At 38.1% G+C, this 18,946-nt stretch overlaps 1 protein-coding gene across 3 annotated transcripts in view; it reads right to left on the reverse strand.

Annotated features, from left to right (window-relative positions):
• pus7 (pseudouridine synthase 7) overlaps positions 1-18,946 on the reverse strand; it is a 45,917-nt gene that overhangs the window by 16,976 nt on the left and 9,995 nt on the right. For 2 of the 3 annotated variants that reach the window (XM_078553189.1, XM_078553190.1), the window contains exons 6-9: positions 11,296-11,407; positions 8,795-8,872; positions 7,857-7,985; positions 3,203-3,328 (exon numbers count right to left, since the gene is read on the reverse strand). In XM_078553189.1, the coding sequence (XP_078409315.1) occupies positions 3,203-3,328; positions 7,857-7,985; positions 8,795-8,872; positions 11,296-11,407 (445 nt within the window). The remainder of the gene's footprint in view (positions 1-3,202; positions 3,329-7,856; positions 7,986-8,794; positions 8,873-11,295; positions 11,408-18,946) is intronic. The other variant, XM_078553191.1, reaches the window with a different exon arrangement.

The following is an 18,946-nucleotide window of genomic DNA, read 5'->3' on the forward strand; positions in this document are numbered from 1 at the left end:
TTTCTTTTTAATTTTATTTCTTAACTTTCTTTTCCTTTATCAATATGAGCTTTCAAAATTTAGGCTGCACAATGCAATACTCGGTGAGCACGGAGTAGGGAAAACAGCAGTTTTGTTTTCCAAACACTCATCATGCTTTCATTGTAGTTGATAAATACATGATAAGTCCAATGGATTTCTCAAAACTAAAGTGGGGGCTTCCCATGCACAGAGTACAATGCTGGCAAGCTGGCATTGAAGAGGCTGTATTAGATATACAGAGAGAAACAAACAATATCCTTGTTTAAATTGTCATGTTTGCTTTTCTAATATTATGATTTGAAACATTTCAGATTGCAACTCAATTTCATGCAAAGGGTCACAATTTTCTGGCAGCAATACCAATACCAAAGACAGTCATCTTAATATTTCAGGTTGCTTGGTTTAATCTTTCATGTATGCTTTTTCCTTAAGCATCAAACTTAAGGAAAAGGCATACAACGCAGGAGAAAAAAATTAGACTATGAGAGGAAGCTAGCTAGAAATGTAAAACAGATAGCAAGAGTTTCTACAGGTATTTAAAAAGGAAAAGAGTAAATGTTGGTCCTCTAGAGAGTGACAATGGGGAGTTAATAGTAGATAATAAGGATATGGCGGAAGAAATGAACAAATATTTTGCTTCTGTGCTCGCTATAGAGGATACAAAAACATTCCACTACAAATCAGGAGATGAATGGGAGAAAGGAACTTGGTGAAACTGAAATCACTAGGGAAACAGTACTGAGCAAATTTGACGGAGCTGTGGGATGGCAAGTCTCCGGCTCCTGATGGACTGCATCCTAGGGTCTTAAAAGAGGTGGCTAATGAGGTAGTCGATGTGCTGGTGTTAAATTTCCGAAATTCGCTAGATTCTGGAAAGGTTCCATCAGATTGGAAAGTAGCAAATATAGCTCCTCTATTGAAGAAGGGAGAGAGGCAGAAAACAGGAAACTACATGCCAGTTAGCTGGATGTCTGTCATGGGGAAGTTATTAGAATCAATCATTAAGGAGGTGGTAGCTGGGCATTTAGAAGAGCTCAAGGCAATCGGGAAGAGTCAACATGGTTTTGTGAAAGGAAAATCATGTTTAACCAATTTATTGGAGTCCTTTGAAGGAGTAACATGCGCAGTGGATAAAGGGGAGCCTGTAGACATATTGTACTTGGATTTCTAGAAGGCATTTGATAAAGTGCCACATCAAAGGTTATTATGGAAAATAAAAGCGCATTGTGTAGAGGTGAACATATTAGCATGGATAGAAGATTGGCTGGCTGGCAGAAAGTAGAGAGAATGTCTCAATAAGATTCACATTGATGGTTACTGTGAAGAGATGGACATTAACCAACCACTTCTTAGTTAATAAGGAGTGGATTGGCTTCAAAATTGTCTTTTTCTGATTGGCAGGATGTGACGAGTGGAGTCACACAGGGGTCTGTACTGTGGCCTCAACTTTTTACGATTTACATCAATGACTTAGACGAGGGGAGTGAAGACATGGTAGCTAAATTTGTAGACGACACAAAGATAGGTAGGAAAGTATGTTGTGAAGAGGACATGAACAGGTTGCAGATGGATACAGACAGGTTGAGCAAGTGGGCAAAGATCTGGCAAATGGAGTTTAATGTAGGAAAATGTGAAGTTGTTCATTTTGGCAGGAAGAACAAAAAATGACAAACGGCTGCATAATCGAGGTGCAGAGGGATCTAGGTGTTTTAGTACGAGTCACAAAAAGTTAGTATGCAGGTAAAGCAAGTAATTAAGAAGGCCAATGGAATGCTATCCTTTATGATGAGAGGGATTGAATGTAAAAGTATGGATGTTATGCTTCAGTTATACAGGGCACTGGTGAGACCACATCTCGAATACTGTGTGCATTTTTGGTCTCCTTATTTAAGGAAGGATGTAAATGTATTGGAGGTGGTTCAAAGGAGGTTCATTAGATTGATATCTGGAATGAGTGGGTTGTCTTATGAGGAAAGGTTGTACAGACTGGGCTTGTTTCCACTGGAGTTTCGAAGAGTGAGGAATGATTTGATTGAAGTATACGAGATTCTGAATGGCCTTGACAAGCTGCATGTTGAAAGGATGTTTCCTCTTGTGGGTGAGTCCAGAACGAGGGGGTACTGTTTTAAAATTAGGGGTCGCTCTTTTAGGACAGAGATGAGAAGGAATTGTTTCTCTCAGAGTTGTGCGGCTTTGGAACTCTCTGCCTCAGAAGGTGGTGGAGGCGGGGTCATTGAATATTTTTAAGGCAGAGGTAGATAGATTCTTGTTAGGCAAGGGAATCAAAGGTTATCGGGGTTAGACGGGAATGTGTAAATCGAAACACAAAATGATCAGCCATGATCTTATTGAATGGCGGAGCAGGCTTGAGGGGCTGAGTGATCTATTCCTGTTCTTATGATAACAAGTCAAAGGTTCATTAACTAAATCCAATGATACACTGCTGCAAAATTATACATCTTGCAATGAAGACAAATGTGAAAAATTTGCCTTCATTCATTAACATTTTAGTTTCTCACACAGATTAAGATTAAGGATCAAACTTGGTGCTCAAGCACTCCATCAGAGGTCTGAGCACAATCTAGCCTAATCCTTTCATTCAATTCTGCAGTGAAGTGAGTGCTAAATTACCCGAGGTGGCATTTATGGGATGAGTCGCCATCTACTTATTCAGTTGGGCATACCCTTCAACCATTACCACTAAGATCATTTATCTGGTCATTTATTTCATTGCATTTCGTGGGATCTTGTTGGACACATATTGGCTGTCACTTGAACTTACACTTCAGAAGTACTTCATTGGCTGTGAAGCACTTTGACATGCCCTGAGTACATAGAATTGCTATACAAATGTTAATTCTTTTTGTTCTGTCTTAGTCTTGAGGCAAATTTGCTTCAGCTATCAAAAATGTGTTGACTTAAAGCATATGACAGAGGGCTAGCATGTGGGTTTGGTATGTTTAACATGAATCATTTTTATTTTCAATTGGAACTGTGAAAGTACTACCTGAAATGTATAAGTATTGACATGCTCTCTCCCACCACCATTCTTTAGATAAATAACTTAGCAGTCTAAAGAATTTATCAGAAAGCAGCTATCCTTAATTAGCCTCTGCTATTTTTCATAGCAGTATGCTATACTGCACAATTTCTACAGTAATTAAGAAAAGGTTTAACTTACTTTCCTACATGGTAAGTAGGAACTGCTGTTGTTCCAAATCTTTGCATTCCATAGTAGTTAATAAATCCAATGTCCCTGAGTGAAGTCATTGCTTGCTCTACCTGTTCATTTGATCCAGTGATGTTCCTAATGAATTAAAAATAAAATCAGTATAACCAATAAAGTTGTCCATGTAGTTACAAAAATTAATGAGCAAGATCTGATTTTGCACAGAAATGGTACATTATACTAAAACCAAAACATACCAGTTCTAAACAGATCCCAATAGTTCACTTTGCCCTTTTGGCTGTTTTTTTTTCACAATTCAATATACTAAATCAGCTGTTTGTGCTGCCAAATAAACAAAGTCTAATGCTGACTGTGCTCTTCGATTCCTCACTAATAAAGTTCATTTTTTGGACTTATGAAACGCCTTTGTAACTATGTAAGTGTGGGACAAGCAACCATGTCTACAGGCAAATCTGAACAATGACACATATATTTACAGTTAAGACAGACTTCCAATGTGACAGTTTTGTTTCTTGCTTCAAGGGAAGTGATATTTATAATTACAAGTCAAAATAAATTAGTAAGATGTTAACTAAACAATGCCGATCCAAATACCATACCAACATATCGATAACTTTGGAATGCACTACCTGGAAGTGTGGTGGAGGCAGGTTCAACTGAGGCATTCAAGAGGCCTTTGGATGATTATTTAAATAGAAACAATGTGGGATGTTACGGGGAAAAGGCAGAAGATTGGCACTAACATAAAATGCTCAGAGAGCCAGTGCAGACACGATAGGCCGAATGGCCTCCTTCTACACCGTAACAATTCTGTGATTTTGTGAACTTTACAAAAAGACGATTTGTATGTTAACAGCTGCCAAGATTCATACATTCTGTTAGTAATTATTCTCTTTGTTTGGATTGTAATTTCACTTGCCATCGTAACTTAAACCAAATTCATTGCAATTTCTCTTTCATGGTTCAAAGTTCCCAAGGACAAGCAGCACTGGGTCCACATTAGAGATCCAGGACTAAGTTTGAGATGGATTTGACAAAGAGCCACATGAAGAGAAGTCTCCAGACCACACCTTTCACTTAGCAGGTAGAAGGGGGAAGCCAGATTCCCCATCAGCTGATGACAAATTAACAAGGTACATCCTATTCATTGAACCTGGACGTATAGAACATAAAGGCAGCTGGCATATTCCATGACCTGCAGTCTGTCATTACAATGAAGCAGGCCTGCTGTAGGAAGTCGTAAAGTTTTGAAACAATAGCTGTCTTTAAAAAAAATGTTGTCTGAAAGCTGCATAAGTGAACCTGTGCTGTATATCCAGGACTCAGAGTCTACCATAACTGGATTACAAAAGTGTAAGCAACCAGCTTCTGAAGCACTACTGCTTCTGAAGCACTATTCCTCCAAATAGTGGAACCATTATTAAATAGGACAATGTGTGTGTTTAAGTGCAATTTGGAGGATATTAGGAATGTACTCTCGTATTTTAGGTTCAGTTGAGTTGTTCACTATACTGCTCAGGAAGAGATCACGGTACCTGCTCTCTACTTAGCAGTTCCACATTATTTAAATAGAGATGCCAAGGAAAAGAAAAGGCTCTCTCTGTAAAGCCAAGGCAATGCACAGGACAATAAGATACCAAGCAATACCTCTTCTAGAGGAAGTTGCTAATAACTGACCATCTGGCCTGCTTCATTGATGAGAATTTACATCAGTCATTGGGAACTCAGCTCCAGTTAACTCTATAAGCTCAAACAGATGGTAATACAAGTGGGATAAGCAGCAAGAGTGAAATATGATTCTGGACATAATATTAGACATTTCATAAGTAACTAGGCAAGGAAACAATGTGAATGGGCGCGCTATTGAACTGACTATTAAGCAAGAATCAGGAGATGGTAGAGTGGGTAAGAGTCAGAACATCTTGCCAACAGTGAGAATAATAGAATTTAAGGATAGGCTTACAATGAAAATGAAAAAAAAAGAGCATACAAGAAATATAAAAATGTATCACAGAAGATTCTAAAGGGATGTGCTAAAGAAAATGGAATTGCCAGCACTATTAAAATGAAGCAAACGTGAGCCATTTTTGGAAATACTAGAGTACTGAGTCTGGTAATGTCTACCATTCGGGTGGGAAAGGTCAAAAAGGGAAAAAGCACTCTGGATGGGTTGATGAGTGTCAAATGATATTTAATGTGGATAAATGTAATAAGACTAGGGAAAGGAAATAGAAATAGGGAATGTGAAGTAAATGGTGTTAGGCTTCAGGACAGAACACAGGAAAAGGGTTTTTTCAGGACATAACTAGCAGAATAGATAAGGGAGAACCAGTGGATGTGGTGTATTTGGATTTTCAGAAAGCCTTTGATAAAGTCCCACATAAGAGGCTAGTGTAGAAAATTAAAGCAAATGGGATTGCGGGTAATATACTGGCATAATTGAGAATTAGTTAGCAGACAGGAAACAGAGTAGGAATAAATGGGTCTGTTTCGGAATGGCAGGCAGTGACTAGTGGGGCACCGCAGGGATCAGTGCTTGGGCCCTAGCAATTCACAATATATATCAATGATTTGAATGAGGGAACAAAATATAATATTTTCAAGTTTGCTGATGACACAAAACTTGGTAGGAATGTGAGCAGTGAGGAGGATGTTAAGAGGATTCAAGGCGATTTAAACAATTTGAGTGAGTGGGGAAATACATGACAGATGCAGTAAGAGTTATCCACTTTGGTAGGAAAAACAGAATGGCAGAGAATTATATAAATGGTGATAGATTGGGAAATGTTGATGTACAAAGGGACCTGGGTGTCCTTGTACATCAATCACTGAAAGCAAGCATGCAAGTGCAGCAAGCAGTTAAGAAGGCAAATGATATGTTGGCCTTCACTGCAAGAGTACAGGAGCAAGGATGTTTTACAATAGCTGTAAAGGGCCTTGTGAGACCACACCTGGCGTACTATGTGCAGTTTTTGGTCTCCTTACCTAAGAAAGGATATACTTGCCATAGAGGGAGTGCAGCGAAGGTCAACAGACTGATTCCTGGGATGGCAGGATTATCGTATAAGGAGGGACTGGGCTGACTAGGCCTGTATTCACTGGAATCTAGAAGAATGCGAGGGGGTCTCATTGAAATGTATAAAAGTCTGACAGGGCTGGACAGATTTGGTGCAGGGATGATGTTTCCTCTGGCTGGGGAGCCTAGGACAAGCGGCCACAATCTCAGAATACTGGGTAGGCCATTTAGGACTGAGATGAGGAGAAACTTCTTCATTCAGAGGGTGGTGAACCTGTGGAATTCTCTACCACAGAGGGTTGTGGAGGCCAAGTCACTGGATATATTTAAGAAAGAAACAGATAGATTTCTGGACTCTAAAGGCATCAAGGGGTATGGGGAGAGAGCGGGAGTATGGCATTGAGATAGAGAATCAGCCACGATCATATTGAATGGCGGAGCAAGCTTGAAGGGCTGAATGACCTACTCCTGCTTCTATTTTCAATGTTTCTAAGGTAATGATGGATTGTTGACTTAAATTTGTGAATTGGATCCCAAGCCAGATGGTGAATATGAAACTGGACACAAATCCGTTTGTTGATAAAAGGTTTATTTACAGAATGCAGCATTACAAATGCCTGCCTTCTCCCTTCCGCCCCAGTTTCCCAGCAAAACAATACCCTGTGCCTGTGTATCATAATAATATAATTAGCATACCATGAACAAAACCAATAATGCAGTGTGGAGCAGTAGTAAGGAAAGCTGAACAGATGGATCAAAATTCCAGAAGCTGATAATGAGTTTTTACAAGGCACTGATATAGTCACATCTGGATCACTGAGTACAATTCTGGTCATCATGCTACACAGCAAGGATCACAGAATAAAAAAAAATATAATAGGATATTCAGATCAAAGTTGGTGCAGAAAAGGGAAACCAAATTGATGTCTAGCCATGAGTTAAGGTTGAAGAGCCTAAGATAATTCATTCTGAAGGGGGAAAAATATAAATTGGATTCATATATGTTCAGGACTGCCACAAATTCTAGAACCAAAAACACTTACATAGGCTTGGTCTGGACACACAATTTCAGATTTCCATATCACTTTAAATGATATTAATTTTGAAATCATACAGGTCACAAATTTGGACCTCAAATAAGCTGAGAAGAGTGCAGCCACACAGAAACAAACTACTTTATACAGAGGGTAATGAATGTGTGAAAGAAACTGCCCGCCTAGTGGGGAGAGTATAGTTACTTTGGAAAAAATTAGGGAAATTTAAGTTTTTGAGGGAGTTGGTGAATAAGGAACATTAGTTTCTGGTACTAGCCAGATGGATTGCAGCATTTTCCAATTCTATGCATTCCCGTGTTCCTAAGTAAATTTCCTAATGCTCTCTGTTGCTAATCTGCACAGAGATCATGGAGAAATTCACAGTCAGATCACCTTACTTCCCTGTATCAAGAAAATGTGACAGCAGAGAGATTTCAAAGTGAGGCATTATGTAACCGATTAACTATTATCCTGCACAACATTTGAACTGAGAAGGACTTCGATGAAATATAGCTCATTTCTTCAAGAGTCTAATGAACATTGATTTACCAATAGGTTATGATGGATTTTTCTTATATTTCCTTAAAAACCTTACCTCAGAACCACTGTAAAATGATTTCCTTGCAATTCACCCAACTTCAGGGGATATTTTTTGTAACTGAAATTCCCTAGCTTGAAGTTCATTAAGCATTTGTTCAGATGAGAAAGCCTCTGTGCTGTGATTCTGTTAAGAAATGCAAGTATATCACATCTGTATGACATGGAAAATTAGATCATTCTCGTCAGTCTACACAGATTCCTTCCAAAACATACAGTCAGGATATAAAGCTTGAGATTCCAATATCACTTGAAATGATATTAATATTGAAAAAATGCAGAAAGGTCACAAATGTGGACCTAAACAAACATTTAAAATTGACAAACATTCACAAGGTAGAATTCACATATTTTTCAAGTGGAACCCTGAATGAAACATTCTGCTCCCTTGGCTAGTGACCCATCAATATATCTTGAAATCAACGATGAAAGCTTCTTAATACTGTTATAGGTAGGTCTTATTAATCGATGGTTGTGCTACTCAGTTATGGTGAAGATATCACCACTCTTTTAATAGGATTAAGACATCACTGGGGAAGGCAACAAAATGGCTCAATGCACAGACTGTTGGTAATTCAGGGAGTCATATGGTAAATGCCTCAGGAGTCGTCTAATTCAATTGTAATGCCTGGAAGATAGTATAACCATATCATGGAGGAGCTCCCAAAGTTATTAAGGCTTGCAGAAGAGCAATCTATTTTAAAGTTTGGGAGAAACAGCCCATTAAAAGTACTTAACCAGTTGGTTATGTTCCTGGACTGGTCTGCTGCTTGTACATTATACTTGAAACCATAGTTTCTGCCAAATCAAAGTCAAGTTCAGCATTTGTGGATCTGTAACTTTTTTACTCAACTGTCTGCAGCAACCCAGAAAGGATGAAGAATGTAGAAGAAACGCAGTTTAATAATTACATATTACTTGTCTAACAATACTTACTTTACGACTGCAATTTCTTGTACTGTTATAGCCCTTTTATCTTTGGTTCCCATGTAAGAAAATATGTTTGGTTTTACCCTGCAGAAACATTAGAGAAAAACATTTCAGATAGTGAAGCACAACCTTTTAAATAAAGTGTCCAGCTTAGTAAAAGCATACCTCTTGATTGAAATAAGCATGCATCTATGTTTCCAGGCAAGGAAGGAAGTTAGTAATCTGGGCTTGCTTCAAAACAATAGTTCAGGCTTGAGCTCAAGTTAAATACAGCAGAACCAAGACCAACAAAACATGTGAAAAATTTAGTTCATGACTTGTAAACATGTTTCCATGATTTTGCAGATTTCTATGTAGGCAGCTCTGCTAAAATATTTCAATATTTCACTGGACTTTGATTGGTGCTTTCTTACTATTGACTTGTTTTCAGTATTCTATTTCAAGTTCTCTGCCTGAAGGCAGGTCTGACCCACAATCTCCACCATGGGTAGGGCATTGAGGCAGATCCCAAATCCACCCCAGTTAGAACTGGGATTGAAGTTTGTGCTATTGGCACTAGTCTGATTCACACCAGCTGCTGAGCCAACCAGCTGCCCCCCCAGTTGCATGTTGTAGCTTGGGGTTATGGATAATGATGGTAGAGGCTCCAGTTTTTCTCCATCACATTAGTGACCAGGAATCTCTCCCACTCTTATCATCTGCTATTGGTGTATGTTGGAGGGATTTACAAGTTGATACTCAACCTGTTTGGCCACATTGTGAATGCATCTTCCTTGGCCACCAAGTCCTGGATTGGGACTTGAACCTGGAGATTTTGGCTCAGAGGCAGAGGCACTATCCATTATTATTTTTAAATTGACTTAGTCTTACTTACTATCAAAATTCTGCATTTTTTTTTTCAAACTTCAAATCTCCTTAGGGGTAGACAGGAAAGTAGAGTTGAGGCCACGATGAGATCAGCCATGATCTTATTGAATGGCACAGCAGGCTCGAAGAGCTGAATGGCCTGCTCCTGCTCCTAAGCCCTATGTTCCTAGAAATCAATTTAGGCAACAACCCATTTAAAAAAAGGGTATGGACTGGCCAGTCACAAATTATTTCAACAACTGTAGAATCATTATAGTCCAAAGTGTTGAGAGGCTTATTGGTTCTCCCAGGATAGATCAGCAGATTATTTTGAGCCCAGATAGCTAAATATTTAAGTTGCATACATATATAAAAAACAATTATGTGACCAACAAGTTTTACTGAAAACTTTCATGGTAGTCTTTCCACCATAAGCAAACCTATTATACTGCCTGCAGTTCCCTTTATGCCTGCAGGTTGCAATTTGATTGTCTACAGTATCAAGGGTGATGCAACAGAGTACCCGGTGGGAAAGTGTACAATCACTGACAGCAATTTCCAGATTTGTGTTTAACTGCGCACGTGCAGCCTCCTGAAGTTGCTATCAGTTTCTAATAAATAATGACATCAAATGCAGACAAATTCGTTATTATTACTACCACAAAATTCAGACCATTAAAAGTTTTCCCCTCAAAACTTAAACAACTATTGCCATCTTAAAATGAACCTTTCAGGTGGGTATTTAAGAAGGAATCAGTTTGGTCTCAGATTTTCTGCAGGTGTCAAGTAATGATGAGTAATGGTCAGCAAACGGTACAAGTTTCTCTCTCTATAACCTGCAACTGAAGTAAAATAATGAATGCCACCACTGTCTTGATGGGGGTTTTGGGGGGGGGGGGGGGGGGGGGGGGGGGGTGCACCATGACATTCACATAACTAGTTTCCATTATAAATATTAGCATTGCAATTTATACTGGGAATGTAGAAGGATAGAATGCATGACATTAAAATAGGGACTGAAAGACATTTGTATGCCCTGTTCGCGTTACATGAAGACTTCTAACCTGGGTTTACTTAAAAATTATATTTGATCTTGTCACTCTCCCCCAGCTCCCAGCCCACACTATGTGTGACACCATCGCAAATCTATGTTATACACACATATGGACACCCAAACAAATGTTAATTGCCCTTGGTGTTGTATACAGAACATCCAAATCTTTGCCTGGTTCCCCATCTATCCTCTCAGTATGTTTTGCCCTGCAGTGGTAATTTCCTTGCCTCCCTCAGCTCCTCCCACTCCTACCTGCCCACTATTTTCATTCTTTCCCCACTCCTGCACGCCCACCATTTTCATTCTTTCTCCCCTCCTCCCCGACCATTCTATGTCTCCATTCCAGACTCTAAATCTTCTCCCCACTCCATCATATTTCACATTCCTCCCTCACCTTACTCCATTATCCCCCTACTCTGCTTGACCTCAATAGTGCATCTTGTCTCAACTCCCTTTGTGTAACGTAGTGATCAACTAATAATATATTTTGTGTGTATGCATTTAATTGATCTTAACTTATATAAACAAAGTAGAACTGCAGAATGTTTCTGTAATATGTAGTAACACCTGCTGTGAATGATATGTAACAAAAGTCAACTCAACATACCTCAGATATTTAGACAACACATTAATAGCATCCATTGTGTCTTTGTTTTCCTTATAAAGTACAAAATGGCAGTAGCTCCCCCTGCTTTTGGGCCACGAATGCTTTCTTGGATCTTTGAAAATAAAACAATTAATTATGCAAAAGAAACGTGTGTAAAAAAAGAAAGTACATTTCTTCCTCCCCTCAATTACAATTTCCTCAGAAAGCATTCTGCATATCAATTTAAAAATGATAATCACTACATAAAGCAGCAAAGCAGAAACAGATCTGCTCTTCAAATTCAATTTGCAACCTGTAAGTAAAGAAAACTACAATAAGTAATCACTAAACTCAGAGTTCAGTACACATAATCATGTCTCAACTGCAGGGGCATTGATTTACAGTCAGCAAAGTCAAATTCTGTTATTATTCCACGGGTTCAATGACTTTTATATTAAGCCTTAGGACTGAATTCTGTGATTTGTTCTAGCTTCCTATGAAAACCATAGATCAGCAGCCTTATACATTGTTATGGAATCACAGCATGATAGAGCATGGAAAGAAGCCATTCAGGTCAATCCAGCCTATGCCGGCTCTTTGGTACAGCTATCCAATTGATCAACTCCCCTATTTTTTCCCATAACCTTTTAAATGTTTTTCGTCTCAATCAGGTGCTTTCTTAGTGAGTTATTATAGTTAGTCAAATGGACCCAAATAAAATTTGCCTGTATATAGCATGTTAGCTATTGTTACATCTCTTAAACCCAGACACCAGGTCAAAAAGATTTTCATATGAATAGGAAACCAAATATGTTGCTAAATGCAGTACCAATTCTTTACTAGCTGAAGTGTGATTGTGAATGGAAAGGTATAAAATGTCATGACAAATAAGATTTCAATTTTGTTTAACAAGAATTGTTCACCATGTGTTCAGTCATATTCAGTAGCATGTTTTTCCTGGAACAAAAATTGCGACCAGTTAAGCAACTACAACATTTCCTACAGTTATCAAGAACGTAGTTTTCAATCACACTATAACCTTTTCTTGTATATTTAACTACATTAAAGATGCTATATAAATTAAAGCTGTCATATGGTGGCAGTGTCTCCGTGATGCCATCATGGGTCAGTTGGAGTCAGAGATTATTGGTTCACAGCGCACTTCACGATTTCAGCCGACACCCCAGGGAAGGTTGCATTGTTGAGGAGGTACCATTCTTTGGATGAAAGGTCCCGCCAACCCACTTCAATGCTTGAGGTGGGATGTTAAGAGCAGGGAGTTTCTCCCAAAGTCCTGGCCAACGTCCCTCTCTTAAACACTACAGCCACCATAAAAAAAATCAATCTTTATCCCACTGTTTGTGGGAATTTGTTATCTTAAAAAGAGCTGCCATGAATGCATACATAACATTCCCTGCAATTTAAATGAACATGATAAATTATCACTTTTTTTAAAAAGCCGTACATATTAAATGTACAATTCCCTTTTTTTGGAAGTACAAACTATATCCGAACATGGGACTCTATGCAATTTTCTAAAGATTTTATATGTGACCAAAAAATTAAACACACATGCAGAAGTTAACATTTACTTCATGTCATAAAAACCTGACAAGCTTACACTCAGTCTAAGCTATATTTTCCTTCCACTAAAGGTAAAAGGTGATTTAAACCACCAGTTTAATCTTTTAACAGAATTCACTTCAGACGAAGATGGTTAGATTTTCAAATCTTAATCCAAAAGAAATTCATTAAGAAAATCACCAAGTACAATGTGGCTGGAGATTAATTTTCCAATGAATTATATAAACATTCCCTAAACATACTGGTCACTCAAAAAGTGTAGTATAGTGCTACTTTTGTGTTCCTTAATAATAGACTGTAATTTAACTCGACAGTACGGCTAACATTCATCAAGTTCCAGTTCAGCAGTCTTCAGGTGAGTGTTGTATTACCTCCCATGTGACAAACAGGAGTTGTACCTTAGCAACCAAATGTTACATTTACATTAAGCCAACACAAACCTAAGGACAGATAGTTCTCAGTAACATTAGATCAAAACCATACCAAGGATCAATATGGTTTAAGGATTTTGTAACACAAACAATCCAGCAAAATATATTGCAACTTAGTCAATAGCCATCTCTTCACAAGTTATTCTGTAAAATATTGATGGTTATTTATGTGGGAATTTCAAGGAATGTAATTTTTTTTTACTTGGGTCAACCATATAATGTAGTGCTCTTAATTAACAGCTTCAGAGAATAATCTTGAGTTTGGTAAGCTGTATATAATGGCCGACATTTCTTTTCAGTGGAATGAAACATATCTTACCTGCTGCTTTGACCTCTGTCCAACCATTGAAAAGCATAAGAAGTATAAACAGAGCATTATTTAATTTGTAGAACAATATGCTAGTGTGGGTGTATTGCAGGTGGCCATGCAAGAGCTGCAGCTATGAATGTGCAAAATATGTGAAGTAGGGAGGTCATCATCAAGCAGTCCAAGTAATACTGTTCAGACCCTCCCCCAAGTTAGTTTAGCAACTATTCAACTGTACGTTTGTCATATCACTCCGATCTCAATCTCTCACACATGCACAGACTAATACTTAATTCTGTAGTTTAATTAACTTGCAACAAGTTTTAAAAAATACGTGCATTAGTATGCAATGAGCGGAAGACAGCTATTATATTTGTACAGAAAAGACTGAATATACAGCAAAGATGTTAATACATAATTTCCCCTTTGTTGAATTGGTCATTTCCTTGATTATATACAAATCCTTTGTAAGAGTAGAAGTGCAGTGGAAAATGTGGTTGCTAAGTCTTAGGAAAAATGCTCATTCTGTACGATACTGTTTTGATCCCCAAAAGCAACACAAGGAAAACAATTCTATTTCCCCCCACCTGATAAATCTTTACTGTATTAGTTGAAGCCCAATACTATAATAGTCAGCTCTGAAGAAGAGTCATACAGACTCAAAATGTTAACTCTGTTTCTCTCTCCACAGATGCTGCCAAACCTGCTGAGTTTTCCAGCATTTTCTCTTTTTATTCCAGGTTTCCAGCATCCACAGTATTTTGCTTTTACAATACTAACAGTCAGCTTGCTGACTTAAAAATGTGCAACTTGGCTCAACCAATTCCTTTTAGAAAATGAAAAAAAACCATTTCTTCCATGAAGAGCATGAGCCCACTTCCTAAAGAATGAGCTCCTTTTGCGATCCATGTAAAAGCCCAGGTGTGTTAGTATGTTTAATAGAATCAATACAGTACAGCACAAAAGGCAGCCATTCATTAAATCACGTCAGTGCCAGATCTTTTGAAGAGCAATCCTGAGAGTCCTAATTTTAAATTTTTTCCTTCTAGTATTGATCCAATTTCCTTTTAAAGACTAGATTTGAATCTGTTTTCACTGTGCTATCAGGCACTCCTGACCACTCATTGCATAAATAGTTTTTCAGTTATGTCTTGATTTTTTGACAATCATCTTAAATTTGTGCCCTCTGATTATTGACCTTTCAACCATTGGAAATAGTTTCTCTTTCCTTTTCTGCACTAAGGACAACAACAGTCTATCCATGTAACTGTAATCCCTCATCCATAGAACTATTTTAGAGAGGTTGGCCAGAGTGATATATCTCTCTTATTCATCTCCTTCTCATGAGTCACACTTGCAGTGGAAGCAACCTAACTGGTAACATTGTCATCCGAGTTGCAACCAAACATGTAACCTCGGCTGACACTTCAGTGTAGTGCCGAGGGAGAGCCATAATCTCAATGTCAATTCTCAAATTTCAAAGTTAACAAATTTAGGCCAATGTTCACATCCCAGATTCAAAAAGTTGTTGGGCAAGAGCTTCCTCAGAACAGTGAATAACTGGCTAAGCACAGAGTGACTAGCTGTCAACCACCATCCTAATTGTTTACTATTCACTAATGGATACAAGTATAAGCCACATTTTTTTTTGTTCACCACTCTGGTCAATTTTGCGATGTGATTCCACATGCACCAGGTTATTCTGCTACATGCCTCAAAGCCAGTATTGGTAGGCCACCTAACCACAGGAAGACAGAGCCAAGCCCAAATCTGACATCATCCAATGTCCATGTGGGCATTTCCAGCCTGGGGAGGTCAGAAACTACCAATTAGAAATACAAATCCTGGATATTTATCCTATCTCCAACCAGAGACATGGTAGCCAATCATAATGTCCCTTTTGCTGCTCCAGTTGAGAAGGTAAAAACAACAAGGGTTCCTACTGTTGCTGGCCATCTCAGTAACCCTCGTTGCAAAGAGGGATGAGGACAGGTTCAGCCTGCCAAGGCTCATACACAAAGAATGACTATGTGGATGACTCCTTAGCCCTATGTAATCATCCCCCACAGGTTACAATGTCTTTAGAGCAGGAGGAGGGAAGAAATTAAACAAAGAAATGAAACATAACAAAAGCATAGCCATTTTCTTTAATATTAGAAAAATATTTGCTGTGTTCTGTGGTGAGGATTTGCAACACAGAGAAGTTAGAACTGGTTAGTGCTTGTTACTGCCACTATAATACAAGCTTGGATTGTGTTATTAACAGCAAATTCTAAACCATGTTTATCAAGAGGAGTTAATGGAACATCTTGGTACTGCATATTTGCTGATACCATGTATTTAAATGCAATAAAAAACACATACATAAAATAACCAGCCAAGTGATTCACAACACCCCAATTACAAATTCCAATGGCAAGTGAATTGTACATGTGTCACGAAAGATTGGTGAAAAACTTCGCAGTCAAACTCAGTGTCTGAAAATAGCTTTGTTGTCTCATTACCATACATTCAAACTTGAGTTAAACCAATTATGAACACAATACTCTCACGAGGCTTCAACACTTAATGTATGTCAGCCAACCAGGCTCTTCGGCCTGTCAATGCGAAGGTGCAATGCAAATTGTGCCCAAGCAATTTTTTTCTAAATGGGAGATTCAAAGCACCAAGGCAATAGAGTTTCTGCAGTTTTTTGAGACAATACATTGACAGTAATGTGTACAATACATTTCTGCTTTGATCTCCTTCCCATCAAATACCGATATTTTCCAAAGTTACGGAAGCTACTGCTGGTCATCAGATTACCCTCCACTTTGAAGATCATAGCCTTATACATGATTGTGACTGTGGTTTTTAGCATGTTTGTTCCAATCATCTGGCTGTTGATCACCTCAAACTTTGCTTTTGAATGTCCTGGCAAATCATCTATAATTATTTTAGATCACTTTAAAGCACTTCCAAAACAAGCCACCATCATATGATCTTCCATGAACATTATTCCCATGGTTATCTAGTTTCATCTCAAATCACGCTCCCTCTGTTGTAGCTATGGATAATCATATAAACCTTTTCAAGTAATTTAAGTTACCCAGGGCTCTGTCCTCTCTCCTCTATGGAAATATGCTCCACTGCTCATTAACCAGCCCTATCCGTTCTTTATCAGAGGTTTACACTCTACATTCAGCAACCACCTTCAGATTACATGCTTCCATGAGGTAATGGGCATCTTGCATTTGTTACGATCTCCTTAGAGACTGGTAATCTTTACAGAAGATATTCAAACTTGCAATGAATAGCTGAAAAGATTACACAAGATTTCACGTTTTAAGACTTTTACTGGAATGAACAAACTAAAAGCACCATTGACTAATTCAGTAGACAACTTATACAGAACTTTTCCCTTTTAACACAACTGAAAATCCCACTCTAGTTATACTTTACACTATCCTTTTAAGTAAACATTTAATTCTCCTGAAACCAGTTCAAAGTGATTTTTTAGCTCTCGAGGTTTACTTCTGTTCTTTTCCTTTCCCAGCCTGGTAACTTTTCATCTCAGAACTATCTTTCATGGTGAGGGTTTTCCCTGGCGATTCTACCTCTAGGAGAAGCAGCTAGGCAAATCTTCCAGCCTCGTTTCAAACTCTCATGAATTTGATCTTTTCTATCCGAGTGTGAGCTCCCACTCGCATTCCTGCACAGCGAATCATAGAGACTTTCGGCCTCTAGCTGCTCCCTTTCCGGAATCCTGGCAGGCTGCCTGTGTCTATGTGTTTTCAGGGATATCTTAGAAACCCTTCTCTCTCAAAGTCCATCTTCATAATTGCAGGATTAAACTATATCAAGAATTGGTTTTCCAAACTTACTAGTTAATAGATCCTCTTACTAGATGCATTTAATTTATTTGTCAAAAATCTTAGTGAGATAGTTCTTACCCTTCTCTTTAAAAGCTAAAATCATTTTGCCCCAAATCAGAACAATCTGTTGCAAGATTCCTTCCCACCTCTTCTTATTTGGATCCTTATAATTTTCTTTGGCTACTCAATATGTTCATGGTTTCACTAAAAATTGACAAGATTTTTTCATATTGAATACAAAATATTACATCCCATCTATATTAGAGACAGGTGACTTTGGATAGGAGATCCTAATGTGAAAAAAATACAAAAAACACACTTAAAAACTGATGAAACTTTTTCATGTCAGAAAGCCACAAACTGTTGATCATAAAACCCACGGTAGTGACGTAATTGCTGTCATTGTAAATACTTCCAAGATTTTCGTAAATGGGAGTAATTAATCCTCCTGTTGTCTTGCCATTTTGAACGTGGCAGATGCAGTCCTGGCCACTTTTCTTAGACTGAGCATGATAAAATGGTCAGGCATTAGCAAAGTACTTTACCCAAAGACAAATTAGAAGGTGGAAGAGTGAGATAAATACCAACTATTAAATCAAAAGTCAACTCAATTGAAGATTAATTATTATACAAGTAGCAGTGGCCAAACCTGACTGTAAAAAATATTTAAATTTATGATGCAATGCTTTTTGAAGAATAACATTTGAAAATTTTAATTCCCGCTTTTCCAAATCCCAATCAAATGTGCTTATTTTACTTTTCATACAGTTTAATGAAAAACTGTCTGAATGTACAAATCTGATTTTTTGATTGATTTGTGCTAACCATGTGCTATTATTCTTGACGTTTAGGCCACAACCATGAAAATAAGCAGCCCTGAAATTCTGATTCTGAACTCACCTCTTCTGCAAAGTTTGTTTTGCTGCAAGTGAACTAACTGACAGTCAAACTCAAGAGTTGATGACATTAGTCTACATTACCCTCATATCACCCGATCATGCAGCCTCTCAGATTGGCTTGTCTCAAAAAGCCTCTTCTTTTCTGGCCTGATTCTATGCTGCAGCCTCCCTGGTCCCAGGCTGAACCATTAGCTTCCCACTTATTTACAATTCCTTACGCCATGCCTCTCACATCATGACTTAAACTTTGGAGCCAGTGCTTACAAACCTTGAACAATTTTACTTAAAAATTACTATTATATAAATTGAAGTCGCAGTAGTTTGTGATGATTGGAAGAACTTCTTCAAAAGCAGTTAACACCACTAGTTACTTACAACAATCTGTACTATATGTTTGGGGTTTAGATTGGAATTTAAAACACTGTTAAATGGAAATAAAGACAACAGTGCAAAATGTTAGAATTATGGACCCACGTTGTGTACACATTAAATGGAAAACCTCACCTCACACATTAGCCATGTATTTAAATCTCATGCATGCAAAACCAAGCATTTTTCTCAAAAAAAAAGTTTTCTCCACTTTTCCCTTTAAATGTC

This window comes from Cetorhinus maximus, chromosome 12 (assembly GCF_964194155.1).
Source record: "Cetorhinus maximus chromosome 12, sCetMax3.hap1.1, whole genome shotgun sequence".
NCBI lineage: Eukaryota > Metazoa > Chordata > Chondrichthyes > Lamniformes > Cetorhinidae > Cetorhinus > Cetorhinus maximus.